The 20,735-nt window shown below is 35.3% G+C and overlaps 1 protein-coding gene across 1 annotated transcript in view; it reads right to left on the bottom strand.

The window, feature by feature from the left end:
• Positions 1–20,735, bottom strand: part of LOC136829066 (uncharacterized) — a 76,208-nt gene that overhangs the window by 28,462 nt on the left and 27,011 nt on the right. Inside the window, exons 6-7 of the mRNA XM_067087449.1 lie at positions 18,189–18,742; positions 1,379–1,563 (exon numbers count right to left, since the gene is read on the bottom strand). Of these exons, the coding sequence (XP_066943550.1) occupies positions 1,379–1,563; positions 18,189–18,742 (739 nt within the window). The remainder of the gene's footprint in view (positions 1–1,378; positions 1,564–18,188; positions 18,743–20,735) is intronic.

The following is a 20,735-nucleotide window of genomic DNA, read 5'->3' as shown; positions in this document are numbered from 1 at the left end:
ACACTTTCAAACTTTCGCTAGTTCCTCAGTTTATTATCACTACCCCAAATCATTATCGCATTGCCAGGCATTAATCATTCCACACACTAACCAAACTTTCCTTAACCAGCAACTGCACTTTTGTTTTCGCTGACTTCTCGCTCCAACCAGCTCATAATATAAAACAGCCATGTAGATCTAAAGTACCTTTACATCAAACCAGTCATTCTTCTTTCTTCATTTTCTAACGAACGCTTTACTTCCATTATTAAAAACTATTGGTCTCAGTTTTTTTTAATACGGATTTTTTCCTTTACTTTTAAACGTTCCAGATTGTTAAGTGTTAGAATTGACGGCTGATTCTTATACACTGTTGACCGAATATGTTTTATTTGCCTTTAGTGTCGGGAATGTGCATTTGTCAGTTCTTGAACGACCCCGGTAGTGTTGAATCCAATAATTCCGCTCACTCGAAGAGGAGTTACTCGAGTTATATCTGATCAATATTTGAATGAAGCAACAGTTATGTCATTAGACCAAGAGGGGCTGATGGGAAATTGAGAAGAGCATAATAGAAGCAAATAGTGCTGTGACATATGTTTAGGGACGTGGAGATGGTTAGAGTAGATCCCATTATGAGAGCACAGGGACAACACGGTTGGTGTGTAGGTATAGGAGGGCAGGAAGAGGGAAAAGGCAAGAGGAATGTACTCATAAAAAGAAAAGAGGGAATAATAACAGGGGAAAAGGCAAGCTTGAACTTCATGGAGTATAAAATCTTATTATCTGAATTTATTTGCATACTGCTACCATGAATAGTTGAGAAATGTTATGTACATCACTGCAATTGACATGTACCATAAAATTAATGCAACATACCAATTCAATAATCCGCAACATTACTGGCAAGAGAATGCCATGCATTATCAACCGCATTTTATTATATCTCCCTCCATAGTTTCACTTTTTTGCTATGCATTCCCCTGTATTGTGGAAGTTTTTGAGACTATTTACTTTGCTTTGTTCTTTGGAAACCTGAAAATGCACAGGTTTGCAAGCCTCTACCTTGAATTTGTGCATCCAGAGGCAGAACTGATGCCATCTTGCGCAAGATCTTAGGTTTTACCCTTCTCCTTCTTCCTCCTACAGGGGGGAAGAGAGTTCAGGGACATGGAGGGGGCAGATACAAGCTTGGCTACGATGAGGACAAGGCATTAAGGAAGAACACCAAGGATGCTTTTTCCTCTTTCCTTCAACAAAGAATGGGATGGTTGAGGCAGGTACTATAGCAGATGATAATGCAACTGGATGATCAGCTACTGAAATAACTACAACAAGAGGGGCTCCCCTTCCTTCACAGTAGCTGAGGAAGCCGTAACAGTTGCAGACACAGCAGCACCAGACATGGCAGGAGAGGAAGGTGCCAGAGGCAGCACCTTCTCCTTCACCAGGTTGTCCAGGAACATCACAATGGGCTGGCTACTTGGAGTGTTGAGAGTAGGCCAAATCTTCAGCAGGTACCCTAGAGATGATGTCTTCTTGGTGCCTGGAATATCAAGGTCAGATGAGTTTGAGGGAAGACAGCTGTTGATAATGCATCACCACCAACAGCTACTTTGCCCTTGAAAGAGTACTAGTACCCCAGTGAGGAGAGGCAATACTACAATAGACAGAGGTACCGGAATGGAAGAGGTAGGAAGGAAGGAACCAAAGGGTAGGTGGTGGGGGGATCACTTGAGGTGTACTCAAGCCCTCACCAAAGAAGCTGGCAAACTCTTTTTGTGATTCTTCCTTCTCTTACCAGACTTCACCCACTGTAAAGAAGTCCAGCCAACACACTCCTTGCAGGGGGAAGCATGGGTACAAACCTTCCCCCCTACAAATGAAGCAGTACCTGTGAGGGTGTACCCATTATGGGAGACATAAAACACCCACAAGGATGCCCATGCCCCCTCTCAACAAAGTTGATCAAATTTTTGTTATCTAGGACAAAAAATGCGCCGAAGTTTCTTTGCCGCAATCGAGTTTTCTGCACAGCTGCTGCAGCATATAATCAAGGCCACCGAAAACAGATCTATCTTCTGGTGGTCTTGGTATAATGCTGTATGAGCCGTGGCCCACAAAACTTTAACCACAGTCTGGTGGTGGTCTATCCAATATCATTGCCAGAAGCACAGTTAAAGTTGTTGACAGAAGCATGATTATAGCTAACTTTAACCTTAAATAAAATAAAAACTACTAAAGATAGAGGGCTGTAATTTGCTATGTTTGATGATTGGAGGGCGGATGATCAACATACCAATTTGCATCCCTCAAGCCTCAGTAGTTTTTAAGATCTGGGGGCAGACAGAAAAAAGTGTGGACAGACAGACAAAGCTGGCACAATTCTTTTTCTTTACAGAATGCTAAAAACAAATAGCAATGCAAAAGAAAAAATCCAAAACTGATAAGCTAAGACAAAATGTGCTAATCCAAGCATTCAACAACAGCAACGTGAGAGGTGTTCCCAACTCAACCCTATCATCACCAGTTAATGACCTTGTTAACAAGTTCACTGACTGCTTCCAACTGAAGCTGAGAAAATACCCCTTTATAAAAGACTGGTTTGTATTTCCATGGAAAAAATGTTAGTTGATTATGTACAAAATTATATACCAAATATCAAAAATGTTGCAATAATGAGACAACAAAATCAGATTTAAAACCTTTGAATGATACCTTATTGACGTTCACTAACTGTCAGACTTACATTTTTTATACACATTTTAACGTGAACATTTACAATAATGACAATTTTTGAGGAAGGTCTTGCAAACTGTTGAATATGTATAGAATGTAACAATAATACATGCAGGTATAAAAAAAAAAGTACAGTACTGTATGCACAGCACATCTGTTTGTTGATTTTATACATAGCAAGCAGCTACCATTTCTCACTTACATTTTGTTAAATCAATATTAAAAACCTAACAAACACTTCATCTATGTATTAGTGTTTATGTATGCAGGGCTTATTAAAGATATATTACAGCAATGTTATTTATTTGTTATAGTGTGAAAATTTGGGAAAGCATTGCACCTTCTAAAATACACTATAGGTTGCTTGCGCTTAAGCTATTGCATATCATGGGTTGAAACATTTAGTAAATATGTAGTGCACTATATTTACTGACAAACCTGATTACGGTATATTAATCAGTTTAAGGGATATTAACTTTGTCAGAACCCAAGAGAGAAGAGTCAACAGAGACATTCATTACAAAAGCTGAAATTTATGTGAAATTGACAAATGAAATGAGAAAATTCACATGTGAATTTAATAAATTTCACTACATTAATTAATTACATTATTGATTCCCCAAGTAACTGCATGAATGTCTGTCCATTTACTCCTCTTTTCTCATTGTCTTATTATTTTATGTAAGTTTTGATAAAAAGACTTAAAGAAGTAATTTTCATTTTTCATAGGCATACAAGCCAGAACTTTTTATGGAGGAGTGTGCTTTGCGCAAAACAAGGCTGGAGAGCATTCCTCGTGTCCAAGAAGTGAGGGTCAACCCAAGGTACCAAGCTTGCTCTGTGAGAAAAGTGTCAGCCTTACCTACTCAAGCATAACACCTGGAGATGGATGAACACCACTGCCTCCCTGAACTGTGAACTTCATAAAAAAATTCTTTCAAGATTTTTTCTTCCTCCTAGAGGAGGAAGATGAACTGCTCGCTTAAGAAGAGGATAAGGATGAGGAGGCACGGCACTTGTGTTTCTTCTTGTCTCTTGCTCTCGTCTTTCTCTCCTCTCCTCTGCTGTAGCCATAGTTGACACCACACATTACCTCCCATAGGAAGGAAAACTGCTATTGGAGGCTTAACAGCAGACGGTAGTAGTCGACTTGGTGAAGGTAAGCATATCGATCACTCACCTTCCTGTCGACAAACCCCCCTCTGCTAATACAGTGGTGTACACATGAAAGTAGCAGGGAGAGGATTGGGCCGGGAAGGTGGAAGAGGTAGGCTAACGCTAGTCCCCTTCCTGAAGCCTTTCTAGCAATTGCAGATTCTACCTATACAAAGGAGTCATAACCTGCAGCTGAGGTTGTGAAGGGCACATGCACTGTTTGGTTACGCAGACCTGTATTGTTGCATTTATGTTATGTAAATCATTGCTGCATTCAGTATGGTATTTAACAGCTTTCAAGACCCTCCTAAAAACCAACTATAAAATAACAATTTATAATGTGAGAGGAAAGAAATAATGAGAGTTTATCAACATGGCTTTGCCAGGTTTGTGGTACTGTGTAGGTTATATTACTTACTGGATTTTGTCACTTATCAGGAGGCAAGACCCCTGAACTATCCATTCAGCTGAGGTGCCAGGGAGTTTCATAAAAACATAAAAAAATCCTCAAGGCATATTCTAAAGTGATTATTTCCTGCACTGCTAAAAAAGACATTACAGTATACCATCAAGTCTATATATCTAATGAGTATCCTACTGGTAATTTATATTTAAGCTAAAGAATTACTGACATTAGTATTTGTGTGGGAACAATTTATACCTCTTGCATTTGATCTTTTATGTTATAATATGTGGAAATAAAACAAAATAATAGTTACAAAGAGAACAAGCTTTTAATATCAATGACATACAGAAAGAAGCAAAAATGAGAGAAATTCATTCTACTTATGTAATGAAGACCAGTTATCATATCATCCTAATACTGGCTTACTGGCTGGCTATATTACTTGTATCAAGTACACAGACACTGCTTTATAAATCTATATGATAATATTGTGCTTTATTACAACTCAATCTAAAAATATTAAACTATCCTTACTAACAAAATAATATACAAGGTAGTGAACACAACAAAAGGCTTAATAACAATGTACGGTATTCTAAACTCAAAATAAATCAAAAAGATGTACAGTACAGTATATATCTTTGATATAGTCTGCTCCATCAATCACTTATCAAAACACTAACCAGGTTTGCTCTATAATTCTGCTCGAATAGTAGAGCTCTTAGCTGTAATCTGAAATTCCAAAACTGCACCATACCATCCCTTACACAGCATGCCACCCCTTACACCAGTAAAACTATGAATGCCACTATCCACTTATGATTATGTATCCCTACCTATGAAATCTCTACCTCTGAACAGTAATCTGAATTCCAATTTGTCACACACATATGCACATTGCAACTGCAACATTTCTTATTTACAATCTTTACAGATGAGTTTGATAACTCAATAACTCAATTTCCTTGTTTCCACTGACAGTATTCCCAACTCCTCTTAGAATTTCAATTTCTTCTTGAAAAATAAATCATATACCAGCAATCATGAAAAATATTAGACACACCATTTTAAATTAACACAAAAAATTAAATGCATTCCTAACAAAGTTCCATCTCCAAATCTGACCATGTATGACAATAATGAAATTATGACAGCTATTTCTAGGAGAACTGCATTGCATTCCTATTCAAGCTTCTGATCAGAATCATTCCAGCTGGCAGATCACATACTTAGTCATCTTCTCTGCTGATCAAACTTTCATATATGAAATATTTGTTTAAAATGCTAACAATCAAATATTCCACATATTCACAAATGACTGAATGTGTATGGAATCTTGGCCAATGACCAGGAATCTTTAAGGGCATTCAGTGCTGTCAGCAAAGAAATGCTATCCTTCTGAAATAATGTACACCACAATCTAACTTTCCAACCAAATGATGCTCTTCATTGCACATTACCTTTTGATACAAAGAAGCAAACAAATATTGGCTGCTTTCTAACATAACAAACAATTTAGCAGCCATAAATTCTAAAATACTATAACTTTTAATATTACATCTTATTACAATACATTACTGTATATCACTTGAATAATGTATAATTCTTAAGCCCTTTAAATAAACTAATAATACTCAACACAAAAGCTTTGGCAACAAAGAGCTTAAAAAACTATAAAGTATACAGCTTTTTTTTAAATTAGATTTAATAAGATAAAATATGCCATTCTCGAATGAAGAAACAGAATGCCTAATATTATCCATTGCAACATGCTAAACTGACACCTTCCAGAGCCTTGGGGCTTCTGATCACTACTATAAGTACTCTATGTTACTGCTTATGAAAATCAGTACTGTACTGGGAACTTGAGAGGAGCATCAGAATCCTTTACATATCTTGAAAACTATGCACAGATGCATGCATCTAGTCTGAACATATAAACTTAGAAATCTACTTGGCAATATCAAATATTTTTCTGAGTAAACATTATGCAAAAATAACTTTTCTTGCACAGTAAACTTTGATCATTATTTTCTTAAAATTCAATATATTCTATGTACATTTATCAGAGTAGTATAAGTCTTTATTTTCATATTGTACAGTATACTTGGCAGTAATCGATACTCAAGAATTTCATTCACAAATAACATAAGACATCACAAGTTATTTGCAAAGATTCGGGCCTAAAGTCTCTACTGCACGTACTAGAAGGACATTTGAAAGTCCAAGCAAATATAACTTTTAATTCTAACGTGGTGAGATTTCTTGGGCATCGACTACTCCATAAATTTCAACAACTTCCATGTGAATGCCTTTTGTACTGCATTTGTGCTTAACTAGTCTATCCCTTTGGTCAAATCCAAAACTTTACCTAATATGCACGTGGTCTTACAATAAATGACAAAAACAATGGTTATAAGGCGGTCCCTGGATTACGGCGGTCTTGGGTTACAGCGTTCCGACTTTACGGCACTTGGCGCATGGCGCCGTTAACCTGATTTTATGCCGTTGTAAGTGCCATTTATTCCCATTATTATTATGATGTTCTAGTTTACGGCGTTTTTCGGGTAACGGCGCTGCCAGGAACGGAACCCTACTGTAAACCGGGGACTGCCGGCCTAAAGTCAATACAGTTCTTGAATGTACAACTCCATTAAAGAAGTTACCTACCAAAGAAGTGCTATATATTGTAAATAATCTACACTGTAAACATTAAATTTCTGTGACTCAGGAAGCCTTTTTATGAGAAAACCAGTTAAATTTTAGTAATCTTTTATACTCACCCACTTACATTATAACTGATTTTAAGATGAGGATTTGTACTTTTATTTTTACAAGGTGAGGGGTTTTATCTTGGTTATTTTTATACCCACATCTCAACTTACTGATTGCTTGACACATCTTTGGCGATCCTCTAAGTTTTTCACTAAAAATGTTTTAACTTTTATATTTAGACATTATTGTGATAAACTTTACAAAATTATTATTTTTTTTTTTTGTCCTTGACATAACATGGATTGAATAATAAAAATATCCGTTGTCAATGCAGAAACTGCTTGACTTGAACACAAATTACTCATAAAAGTAAAATATAGCAACAATTTATTTGCAATCAATACCGTTAAGCTCCAATACTGGATAATTGTGTTCTTTGATTCCAGAACCTTGTTGTTTGATGGTCATTCATGAAACCATTGACAAACTACATCAGAGGTAATCCAGAGTTACTGAACATTGACCAAGGGCTAGGTCAATACATCAATTGGAGATCTTGTGAATGCATTTACAACATTTATCAATAATGATGATGATGACAAAAACAATACTAAACTGATCTGTGTTTTGCATTGGAACGTGAGAATTATGATGAAAAGACCAATTTATATAATCTTAAGATTATACCACACACACTTCAAAGCAATACTCTTGCAATGAAAGTTTTATGTACAAGATAAATGTATGCCCCTTAGTGATATCAGCAATACACATTGAGCGCCTTCAAGCATTTCTTATCTTAACACAATTTACAATGCCTTATACAAAACTTTTCTACTATCTATATCAAATGGGATTTCAAAACAAAATGCAACAGAGAGAGAGAGAGAGAGAGAGAGAGAGAGAGAGAGAGAGAGAGAGAGAGAGAGAGAGAGAGAGAGAGAGAGAGAGAATTGTGCCAGAACATACTAATGACACAGAATCATTCTTTTGTATAAGTACTGTGCTCAAATTTCAGAATTTTACACCCTCACATGATGTTATATTTCAAAGATAAGTAACACAATGAGGCATGTGCATATGGAGTAAATGATTATGTGTATTAAGTAAATTTGTTCACTTAAAGAGTACCAATAAGTTTTCAGCTAAAATAGTATGGTTGGCCTTGCTGTTCAGAGAGCTTCACAATATAAAAAATGACTTCTAAAATTATGACAATGTATAAGGTACAGTAATGTTCTATTACACGTACATAGGCCAACTGCTACTTTAGAATCATACTTTTGTATTTTTATTTCAGCTCAAATAAACAAATACATTACTTTCAAAGTGGCAAGAAATCAAAATACTTATTATCTAGTAGAAACTGTCATAACCTCCAGAACAAAATAACCTGTGTTGATTAAGTCAAAAGGCAGTTATATAGATGAAAGGAATTTTTTCTTCAAATAAGTATATGAGAAAAAAATTTTTGTGGTTTTGATGCTTTTTCAATGTACTTTGGAAATACTGGTTTTCATATTTCGATTACAAAAAATACTCTAGCAAAATGCAGTACCGTATTTTGAATATGTAAATTGAAAATATGAAATAAATGCTGAAAGCCTATCAATAAAACCAGCCCATTAATCTTCAAAATCTTATCTATACTCAGTAACTGTAGGTAAATTCTGATTTTAGTAAACTAAACAACAGGCAGAGTTTGGACAAATTTATATATCAAGACCAAAATATTACTTAATGACTTAAAACCTCATTACCATAAAAATTGTTATAAAATTCAAAACCACAAGTTAGCATGCAACTCTGCAACATTTTACAAAACTATCTAGCAGTCAAGACAAACTACCTTCTCAGGTAAGATGAGGTGGAAAAAACTTTTCTCATCAATGAGGATGCAGTGATTGTCATCATGTTGACTGAAAACCGAAGGATACGAAGACTATTCATGATCCTAAAAAAGAATGTTTCCCCTCCTTTCCTTGAATGGGTCCAGCCTACTCCAAAAGCCATCACTCTGATGAATTCCTAAATAACAGTGGGAGAGCCAAACCCATAGGTATTTCATCAAAGCTCAGGCACAGGCGGAGTATCTGGAAAGATCCCTCAAAATCTGTCCAGAAGCATAAAGTCAAGTGGTAGATTTAGTTTTCATTTTTCTAAATGAAAAATAAATTTACCATTTGACACTATACTGGTTATCTGTGCATCAACAGGTGAAATCTCTCTTCAGTACTTGCTATTAAGAGTGGAAAATTATCCAAGTCGCTCAAATTATGGATGATCTGCAGTAAAGGGCCCTCTAGAGAACATGTAGAACTTAATCCATACCCATGGTTAGCCAGACTATAGATATATCATAAATATTTCCTTCATCAAACTAACAGGGACTGGGAGTAAGCAAGCCTGCAATTACTCCATTTGATCTTCTGACAGACCTTGCCACCCTCTTGCTACAGATATATTAAAGTTCAGGAATTGCTGTTCCCTCTCCTTAGATAGATTCCAACACTTCCTATCACCACTCAAGTTCTGGTCTCTAATAAATTGTAAAAGGACATCTCTGAAAAGTATGGGTGGTCTGTTCCAAACAGAAATGTGTTGTTTTACACCACTGTACCAATTCAAGGTTTTCAATGTAGACTCCACAAGCATGTGTTAAAACAAGTAGTCCACATCGAAAGTATATTTTCTGCTCGAGTTTCTATGCTGCAAGTCTCATTTGGAGATAAATCTGTCTTATGCATTTAGGAGTACATCATCCACCTGCTACTAAAGGACTATGCTTTCTGCATGACCTCTAATAGGCAGCTTCTCAGAAAACAATAAATTTTCCATGATTTCCACTCCATAAAATGTGAACTCTAGTCTCCTTAAAAGCAAAAAACTTTTCCAACCACAGCAGAAACTAGGAAGGAACTGCCACACCCAACAATTATCATTAGAGTCTGACATACCTCAACGGGAGAAATAGTCAGTTGCTTTTTTCGGCTTTTTCCAATAAGTCACACAAAGGTCTTCAGTTACAGAAATGGGTGCCTTGGATCACAGTACCTTAAAACAGGTGTGGGCTTCTGCCCTACGGCTAAAGCTGCCAAAATCCTTTCAAAGCTGTAATCAGCATCTACCCAGCATCACACTTAGGATGAACTATTATGTCTGGTGACAGATGAAGAAAATAACACTTTCTCTCCTTGTCTAACCATTGGTGTTTGTCATCACTTCATATACTTTTCCAAGGCCAATACTACAGGAATCAACTTTTTTCTTGCTTCTTCTCTTTCTCTTCCTTCAAGATGACCACAATCTCTGTATTTCCTCCTACAGGACTTGCTGTTTTTCCTTTGGGATAAAAAAAAAAAAAAAAAAAAAAAAAAAAAAAAAAAAAGAGAGAGAGAGAGACTGCAGGAGCAAAAAAGATGACCTCAGCTATCTCTTTTGTGCATTAGTTTCTTATTTGTTTTTACCAGTAGTCCTCTGACCCATTCAAGTATGGCTGATCTTTACTATTTACAAGACAACGAACGGCCATCCTCTAAATCCATTGATTCCTTTGACTCTTTAGCTAAAACCTGCAAGCTGCTTTAAGGTTCCAGGGCCAGTGAAGGGCTCCCTCATAATAAAATCTAAGAAAACTGGGTTTGGCCAAAATCTCCAGAACTGCATCTCAGCTGAGTAACATTCTGATACAACTCCCAAATGCCTTGTGAAAAACATCCTTAATAATCAAATGGCCACAAACACTGCTCAAAAAATACTTTATGCAGAATAAAATTTACCTCCTATTTTGATCAAGTTATTTTCTGAACTACTCCAAAATGACTGTCTGCCTCTACATGAATTTATTCTTTACACACCATTCCACCGAAGTTGAATTATACTACTGTACAAGCAATAATTACCAACCATCAGATTTGAAACAAAACACTACTTGATGACTAATTCTGTGCCTACATACTGTCCCCAACTTAGGAGATACAGTACTCAATTTTTCAAATAATTGCTACTGTACTACATGAACTAATGACATGTAAAAAAAAAAAAATCAAACTTCAAAATGTGAAATGTACTTCATAAATACAAAAAAAAGTCAATACAATAATACCTCACATTCTAAAAAGGAAAATGGTATTATATATATATATATATATATATATATATATATTTCAAACTATTAAAAATTGTTAAAATAAATTTCCAAGAAACTACATTTTATATTCCCAACTTTCAGAATATATGCTGAAAACCATTTCTTTAATAGTAAGAGATAAAGTCTAGGCTTTGAACACTAGCCTTTGGTTATAATTCTGGTACTGCAGCAAAAATAACTACAAACCTCAAAGATTTCTAAAACAATGATTTTTTTTTTTACAAATAAACTGCTTCACATGTGCCTTTTGTGCCATACTGAATTTTACCAAAGTCCAGAATTTCAAATTATCAAAACAATAATGGTTTACTAGTTACTGAATAGCCTCCATTTTGAGACACAGTACACACTTCACTGACCTGGATACTTTCTACTTACATTTACTGTAATTCCAAAGAGAATTAAATGCAAGCAGCAAAGAAATTCTTTGTAAAAAAAAGCATTAATTATGAAACACATAAATTACTCAAAACACACATAACCTAACCATTTTATGCCTTCGAATAAATATACACTCCCTTGGAATTAAGATTCTTTTAGTCCTTGTCTCCTAACACACTTTGAAGGGGAAGTTCCCTGTTATATCTCCTGAGAAAAAAATAGTGTCTTGTCAGAAGGCCATGGAATGAAAATACAATCCTCTGACAGACTTCAATGTAGAGCAGTATGAAGTTTAGAGGACTTTTTCACACACAGAGCTATACTTTAAAGTTACCATGGGTTAGTAGAAAGCCAGTGGATGGCAGGGACACTAAACTTGCCAAGAGACTGTGGTTACTTAGGAACCTTTGGCTCAGCTAATCTTCTCCAAAGCAGCTAGGTCTATGGACATAAACAATTTGGTAGTGGTTAAAATAGGATGAGAAATATAAGACAAATTACAGTAAATCTGGTCATGGTGTATAACAAGGCTGGCTGCAGTCAGATTTATGACTCAGTATCGAGACTTTGTAGATACACTCGATCAATGCAAAAGTAACTAAAAATAGCAGGTCAACTCTAGATGTAACAAAAGCAACCTATGATGAACTAAGCTGCAATGGACAACTCTTCTTACAGTATACCACTCTTAGCAAATGTAGCGTAGTCATCTCATATGCAGTCAGCAGCTTCAGACATTTTTTGTTTCTTGATCTCAGCAATTTAGATATCCATGTAAGTAACTGAGTTTAAAGATGTGCTGCTCAGGTGTAATTAAATCCTAACTGTTGTCCTGCAACTAGCCAAACATTGACTGCCTGATTATGAGGTTTAGACCCTAAGGGCAAGCACTGGGACCTATCACAGTTATTCAGCACCTATGAATTTACACAATTTCTTTATGAAACTAGAGGCTTAGTGCTGGATATTTGCTGACAGACACTATACAGACACATTTAGCTGAATGAAAAGTTCACAGATCTTTCACTGACAGAAAGAACATTTTCCTTTTATATTTATTTCTAAACCATAAACTCCTCATGGCATATAATCTAAAAAGGAAAAATACATGTACTAAGACAAAAACAACTCACTATGCTACTGTTCTCTCCTTAAAATAAGTACAAGTAGACAAAAACCAAGATGGCTAATTATCATTCCAGGTTCAAATCCATTTGCAAAATCCTTCAAGAGTTTACCTAGGTCAACCGATTATTGTCATTGTCTTTCCGCAATATATAACATCAGTACCAAGTACCCTACAACACCAAAGAATGGCAATAAAAGTTTAAATATTTTTTTGCCTAATGCAGAGGAAAATTATGTAAATCTTTGTGTCACTCACTGACACAGATGGATTTGAAAAGACTGCAACTTGGACCATTATAAATAGTTTATACTCCAGGAACCTGTACCTATTTTCTGAACATTTCTCAGTATTAGAGAGTTGTTCCCATACATATTCTGTGCTGAAAAAACATGCCATTCCCATACATATTCTATGTTGAAAAAACATGCCAATGTCCACAAACAACATTCAACTGATTTGGGTAGGAATTATAAAATAATAGTTAATCTAAATTGTGGAAAATGATGCACAGTAAATCAATGAGCATAGACCACAGTTCACAGTAAAAAAGATGACAAAAAGTGTGTGGCAAGTTTGGTTGTTACAATTTATTTTCGTGAGATCCTGTAGTTCAAATACCCATTCTCTAAAACTTCCTTTCTGGTGTAGTCAGTGCTTATGGAATATAAATGAGAATCTACTTGTAGAGTCAGTCATGAGCTGACTGTAAATCTACTGCCCAAATAGTGTCTTGCTAAGTTATGATCAAATCCATTGGAAAAAGTATTCATAACTAAAGAAATTATTAGAATATACTAAACAAAAATTCTTGACTCTTATAGGCCCTGCCTGAAGGGGGTATTTTCAATAATAAAATTCATATTTTATTTAATAAATTGTAGTTAACTTAAAAAAAATCTAACCTGATAAACTGAGAAGATGCATAATTCTAACAGAATCTCTTTGATTTATTGCCAAAATTTCATATTCACAATTTGTATACAGCATCTGATTAACATTCAATCAACAATTATGTTATCAAAGATAAAGGTTTTACAGAAGTCAAGTAATCACTGTGAGATACTATTGATATGGCTGCCAAATCTGGTCACAGCAAAACATAGGTATAGATTTCCATCATTCAACTCAAACTGCTATGAATCCTGGTTGCAACCTGCTCATATTTGCATATTTGTTGGAGCATTTGTAATACAGTAAATTCTACCCAAAAACTGATAGTGCTGTACTACCCTATTTGTGTAGTCTGAAGACAACATTTTGACTATTATTCAAAATGAGCAAACATTCATAAAGAGCAAGCCTAAGGGTCTCCAAGTTCTAAGTCAATGTTTTCATAGGACAGAATGACCACTAGTTAAAAAAAAAAAAAAGATGACAAGTTGCAGGATTTTCAAATAACTATATATAAAACAACAAACAAATAAATACATCTATAAACACCAACAAAAAAAGAATAAAAAAATAAGGTGAAACAAGTAAATGAAGTCACTGAACTAAGGAATTTAAGAAACAACATCACAGCCAGGAAGACGAATTCCCAAGATTAAAGTAAACAACAGATCTCTAGTGCCTGGCAGTGTGACACTGTGGCAGCTCAACACAGTAGGGTTGTTGAAAATTTGCAAAGGGTAGTATACCATAGTTCTAGAGATGCAGGCATAAAAGGAGAAAGTAAAATTCCATGGTGAACCATGCTGAAGCACTCTGGCTATCCCACTTACTGCTCTCCAAAATAGAAACTAGCAATTAGAGCCACTTTGTCTACAAAGCAACATGACATCATAACCATCTCTACGTGTGGGAAGGCATTTGAAAATTTCACAATTTTCTGTCAACATTAGCTGTTTTTAATAACTGTCAAAAGGAAGGCTCGAAGTTGAAGGTTACACTATCACTAAATATTCAGAATTTGCAGAAATTACCTGCATGGTCCCAGACATAGTGTCAATCTGCATCCTAAAATCTGAGAGGTTTCTAGCCCTGCCTTACTTTCATCACTTGCTAAAACATTAAGCATCTGTTAGCCATCTCAGATTGCCTAGGATTACTGGAGGAGCTGCAGCATTATGGGTGCAATCAACCTCATTGTTGATAATTGGGATGAAGTCCAACCTTCAGTGATGAGCTGTTGTATGTAAGAATATCATGAGGCCATTGAAACATTAAAAGACAAGGTGAACAACAAGAAATTGATGGAACATAAGCAAGATCATGCAAGGAGCCAAAGACACAGAAGAGGTATAAGATCTTCAGGAGTCTAATATGATGTATCTTCATGGTATCCTTGCACTGTTTGAAGATGCCATCAGTTTATGAAGGAAGCTGATTCTAACACCTCCAGTACTGGTACTACAGCCAATACTCTATCAATGATCAGGACTTTAAACTACATGATGAAATGAAGGAGAAGAATCGATGTGCCTGATAAACAACGATTTCATCATCCTACTGGACATCCGATTCAATCCACTTCCAACTCTTCTGCTTAACCCAACTCTCCTCATCCTTTGATATCTGGCATAACAGCCTCACATCATCCAACATTTCCCAGTCCATCATTATCCGGACCACAACAGCCCTCCTTTGCCTTTTCACTGGAACTGGAGTTGGAGATGGTAGCTCTGGATGATGACAACAAATCTGAGAAGGATAGGAGCAGGTGGGAGGGGGGTTGGATTGTTAATGACCTAGCTATGACTGGACTCAAGATTATGGGAAATACTGAATGATTCTTTTTTATATTCCTAATTACCTTCTTGTCAACATTTATGGCTTGTTTGATATTCTAAAGAAAATTAGTATATTCAGTTAAATTTGTGTCCCCAAAACTAAGTTGCTTGCTTTCCCAAATATTTTTTTTATTTTTAAAGGATTCCTAATAAATATTATTTGCATTTATATTTTTTCACATCACAAGTGATTCTGAAAACATTCAATCGCAGTTGACTCAAAGATATGTTGTTATAATGTCATACATATTTTTTCAATGAAAGTTATCAATGTATCAATATTTTCCCCATATGACTGGTCTTGATAATATGCATCCCTATTGCATAAGCAGACTCTTGTACTGTATACATAAATGCAATCCCTAGAAAACATACAAAACAACAAAAATTATACGCTTAATATACAAAGAAAATAAACTGTTACAAAACCGCAATGAATTTAAAGGGACAAGATACCACCTACGTGGCATAAGTATATTATACATACTGTACAAAAAAAAAAAAAATACTGGTACCCTAGCTACATTTTTACAAAAGTTATTGCCATATCACCAGCATTCAGTTTATTAAATGCTGTTAGGATGTCTACATGATACTTGAAAAAATAATGAGGGAAGCAGTAAGAAAAATAGGTTGCCAATACTGAGATCAAATGTGTTAAAACTTAAACAAAACAACAAAATGCTGATATCAATAAATATGACACATATAAACCATACCATGTAAAAACATACGTGATCAACAGCAAAAAAGATGCTTTTAATGGGGCTCCCACACTTGGTAACAACCAATGTCATGGTAATTTGAAATTTTGGACTTGGTATAATCCATTACTTCTGGCAAACCAGGTATTTGTACAGTAAATTTTTACACACAGTATACCTAAATAGTTCTGGGTTTAAAGATTTTAAAACAATAAAAGAATTCAAACTGCATAATAAACCAGTAACAAAATCAAAAGGCTTAAAAATTACCTTGAAGACAATAACTAATGTCTCTCTCTCTCACACACACACACACTCATTAATGATTAAGAACAATATTAAAAATATAGTAAAACATAAGATATAAATGATACAAAATTAATGTTTATATCTACTATCTATATATTGTCTCGCTTACCTTAAAATAAAAAGATCGTTGTCAAGAAATGGCAGAGTGAGTGTGTTGCCAAAAATATTAAATGCTCAACATTAAACAGGCATGGAGTAGAAGAACTGGTAATTATGATATATTAACACACTCTTTTACAGATGACCAATAAGGTGTCAGCAAGGTTACATTCATTATCATCATAATGTGAATTGCCTTTTTCCCAGTTATGCGCTATACTTAAAGTATATAATACTAAAATCAGAAATGAATATCATTTGTAAACACAATCAACAGGTATGCCATTGTCAACTCATGATTTTCGATGCAGTACTCACATTTATAGGCTCTAATGCCCTTTCTGCAGAGTGGGTGGTACTTGTTTCATTACACTACATTTATCCTTAGGGTAAAAACATTATAATAATTACAAAAATTAGTCTATCTTAAGTCATACAATTTTATTCAAGGTTTGCTATTCACCAGCATCTTTTGAAAAAACCGGAGTCTAAAATGATCTGATTCTTGTTTGGTTGTTCACTAAAGAGTATCACAAAAAGTTTTAATTTTTCCTCAAGTTTACACATGGAAATCAAAGGCAAAAATATTTGTTTGATATAAATATTTAAGTAGCACTTGATAAATTATTGAACATTTAAGAGCAATTGCAAAACATATGATTCTAAATGATTAATCATCTTAAATAAGACTAAAAGTAAAAATGACAAGAAAAATGACTGCCATGAAAAGCATTTACTACTAGGGTTCAATGAGATCAAGCTGTTGCTATTACAAGTCTTAAAAATCTAATGCTGTACATATATACTTACTCTTGTAGCCAATTACAACCAATCCTAAATAACTGCATCCAGATAGTGAATTCAGCAAACTATAAACTGCAGATTCAAAATAGATTGCGTAATGTTCTGAAGACTTACAAGTAAAAACAAGTTTTTAAAATCCCACTTACTATACGTGTAATAACACCTGATGCAAAGCGAACCTTGAACAGATATGCACTCATTCCACTATAATGGGCATTATAGGCAGTGTACTGAAGGTGTAACGGTAAGCAAATAGAATAATTCCAAGTTAAATTTGCCAAGAGCACTGGCTTAAAATCCATCCTGTTTTAAGGATGTTTATCCTTTTCAGGCTGGTCTTGAAGAAATAAGAAAACGGTAGTATGACAGGCAATAAAAAGATTAAGTAATAACTAACAAAAGACACAATTCTTTCTAGCTTTCCAACTCTGATTAATGTCCTTGTGAATCTTTTGCAGAATAAAGAAAATAGTTTCAAACTGTGAGAAAATTAAGTGTTAAGTACCAAGAGAAATCTCCATAATTTGTCAATGACAGTAATCCATTAAAAAATACCAATCAAGATTAGAATTGGTATTCTTATTAAAGTTTTCACAGTGGGCTTTCACTGAGAACTCTGAGGATGATTATTACATTACACAAAATTCTAAATTATTTAACAAAGACTACTAATTCTTCCAAAACAAACCAACTCTTCAAGTTAAGCTATAATTTACTGCATAAATATAGTACAAATAGTTACCCTAAATTATACAAAGATCACTTAAATGCACAGCAGGTCTCTACTCTTCCTTTTTGAAAGCAAAAATGATCAAAATGCTAACATTTCTGAGACCTGGACAAGAATCAAATACATTTCAAATGTGTTAACAGATGCCTTTAAACCTACCCATCTTTCAGTAAGGACTTACCATGCGCAGATTTAACATGCTTACTCATGAGAGCTTTGTTTACACAACTAAAGGTACAATGTGGGCAACTGTGTTGACTTTCTTCTTTGTGTCTCTGCAAATGTTTTTTTATTAAATCTAACCTTGACGTCTGGTAATCACAGTCGGGGCAATGATGTGGTTCTGGATGTGTTTTCTTGTGCTGGGCCCAGTCCTTCATATTTTTGGATGAGAAATCGCACAGTGGACAAGACATAGGTTCAACATGGATTCTCTTATGCACAGTAAATTCCTTCGCACTTTTGGTTGTATAATCACAATGTTGGCATGCTTTCGTTTCAGCGTGTGTTTCTTTGTGCTGCATGTAATCCCTGAAAGCCACTGTAGTGAAGCTGCACTTTGGACAAGAAAATGGCTCCTTCTGATGGGTCTTGCTGTGGCGTCTCAGGCCTTCCTTTGTCTTGAAATTCTTCTCGCATACAGTGCAAACAAACTCGGTTTTCTCCACTTTTTTTGAACTGGTGCTGCTCTGTGAATATGATGGTGACTGATCCTGGGAAATTTTAACAAATAGAATACAGTATTTACATCCTGAAATAGCTACAGAACATCATTACATGAAACATACTTTTATGTGCATGGTATTTCACTTTTGTGTGCATGGTATCTCAGAGAACTATATACAGTACATTCAATATGTGACTGTTGATATAAATGTCCTTTGTGGTAAAAACAACTTTCTTCAAAATAAAATAAAAATAAATATATAATTCCTCTAGCAGACATCGTTGGGTGTCAGCCTAATTTTCAGACATACTTCGGAAGAAAGCTTCCCACCAAGTTACAAGACAGAAGGGGTAGGGAAGTGGGCAATTTTGATAAAGAGATTGATTTGAATAAAAAAGTTAACTTTGTTTTTAAAAAATTTATAGTTGTTCTATTATGCATACAATAACATTAAATTAAGTAGCAGACCTCATAGCAGAAAAACATTAACACTGTCACTATGGTTTTTTTTAACATTACTGTATTAGGTTCTAAATCTACACCTACATCATCATTAGAGCTTGATGATAGTGAGAATGATAACTGGTGCAGAAAGGTGTCAGAGGGCAAAGGACAACCTCGCCCCGTGACAAGATCAGGTTCCCTGGCACCAGAGGCTTCCTACTGGTGCATGGCAGTCCTGAGCTAAGGCTTTTGATGGGCGAGGCCACTGACACTTTTTTTCTCAGGGGAAAAATGCCAGTGCACACCACTGGGGGAAGGCTTCTTTACCCTACACAAATTCAGTTAAACCCTGATCTGAATCCAAAATCAGATTAAAATCTTGTTTTAACTTTTCCAATTGCTTTTCTGAAACGAAAGTGGAGCAGAACACAGAGCTAAAGTCAGGGTAACAGGGAACAAAAGTGATGGAGAAGAAAGGAGAGAAGGTGGGTTGGGAAAGAAAGGAATAGTTGTGGAAGCTGGAAGGTTAATACCCAACCTATCCATGCCTTATTCAGTTGCCTTCTCAACTTATCTGCTTCTCTTTTCTTCCTATAACTAAGGAATTTCTTTATCACTAAGCCAGACCACTCCCTACATCCCTCACACCGAAGGTTAGGTAACATTCCCAACCCTTACAAATGACACAACAAATATAGTACCCAACTACTTCTGCTGAATACATCCAGTTTATAAAAAATTTGTTACAGCAGAACTAGTACTCTTATTTTTACTACTTCCACCTGAGGACACTGGAATCCAACAAAGCAAAAATGTTCACAAAACAGTGAAACAGCAGCCAAAGTGCTGAATGCCAAACTGCACCAGTCACCAAGGTGGTATGGAGAATTCTTGCAAGAAATAAAACATTTGAGACCCACCCAGTGAAGATCAGGTGAACCAGACAGCCCATCTGGGTATACCGAGCATTCTTCTTTTTCTTTAGATGCTGACCACACCTGACCTGCACAAAGATGTAAGCTATCTTTAACAGCAGGTAAGATTCATCCCCAATATATAGCCTTAATAAGCAGGTATCTTCTAATATTTAACAGAACACACGCTTGGCTCTTGTTTAATAAATACTAATGATGTTCAATATATAGCAAATGGTTTTTATGAAAAATTAAGATCTTGTTATAGGATTTTCTATTTCTTAAATTTAATAACATATTTGTTATCTACATCTGCCGGCATATTATTTGTCTGTGAGGAATTCAGATTATCAATTCAATGAGCTGCCAATACTGCTACATTTACAGTACATCAAGTGTTTGTCTGAAAGATTCTGAAAAGAATCTGAACTCACTCTGATTTTACCTAATGGGTGATGCTGATGGCTGAGTCTCTTCACTAGATGATATATATGTTCTTTTGCTAATTTCCCATGTGTTGCAAGAGCTGGTTGGATTGCCCTTAATTTTTCTTTTTTTTTTTTTTTGCCCTAGTTTTCATCCATGATGCACCTGTAAAGACCTAAAACATTGTGGTATCCTCCCATAATTTTTGCAAAACCTTGAGCAGTGTGATCCATCTCAATAATCACATGTCCTTTC

This window comes from Macrobrachium rosenbergii, chromosome 43 (assembly GCF_040412425.1).
Source record: "Macrobrachium rosenbergii isolate ZJJX-2024 chromosome 43, ASM4041242v1, whole genome shotgun sequence".
Lineage (NCBI taxonomy): Eukaryota > Metazoa > Arthropoda > Malacostraca > Decapoda > Palaemonidae > Macrobrachium > Macrobrachium rosenbergii.
This window is presented reverse-complemented; position numbering and strand designations above follow the sequence as displayed.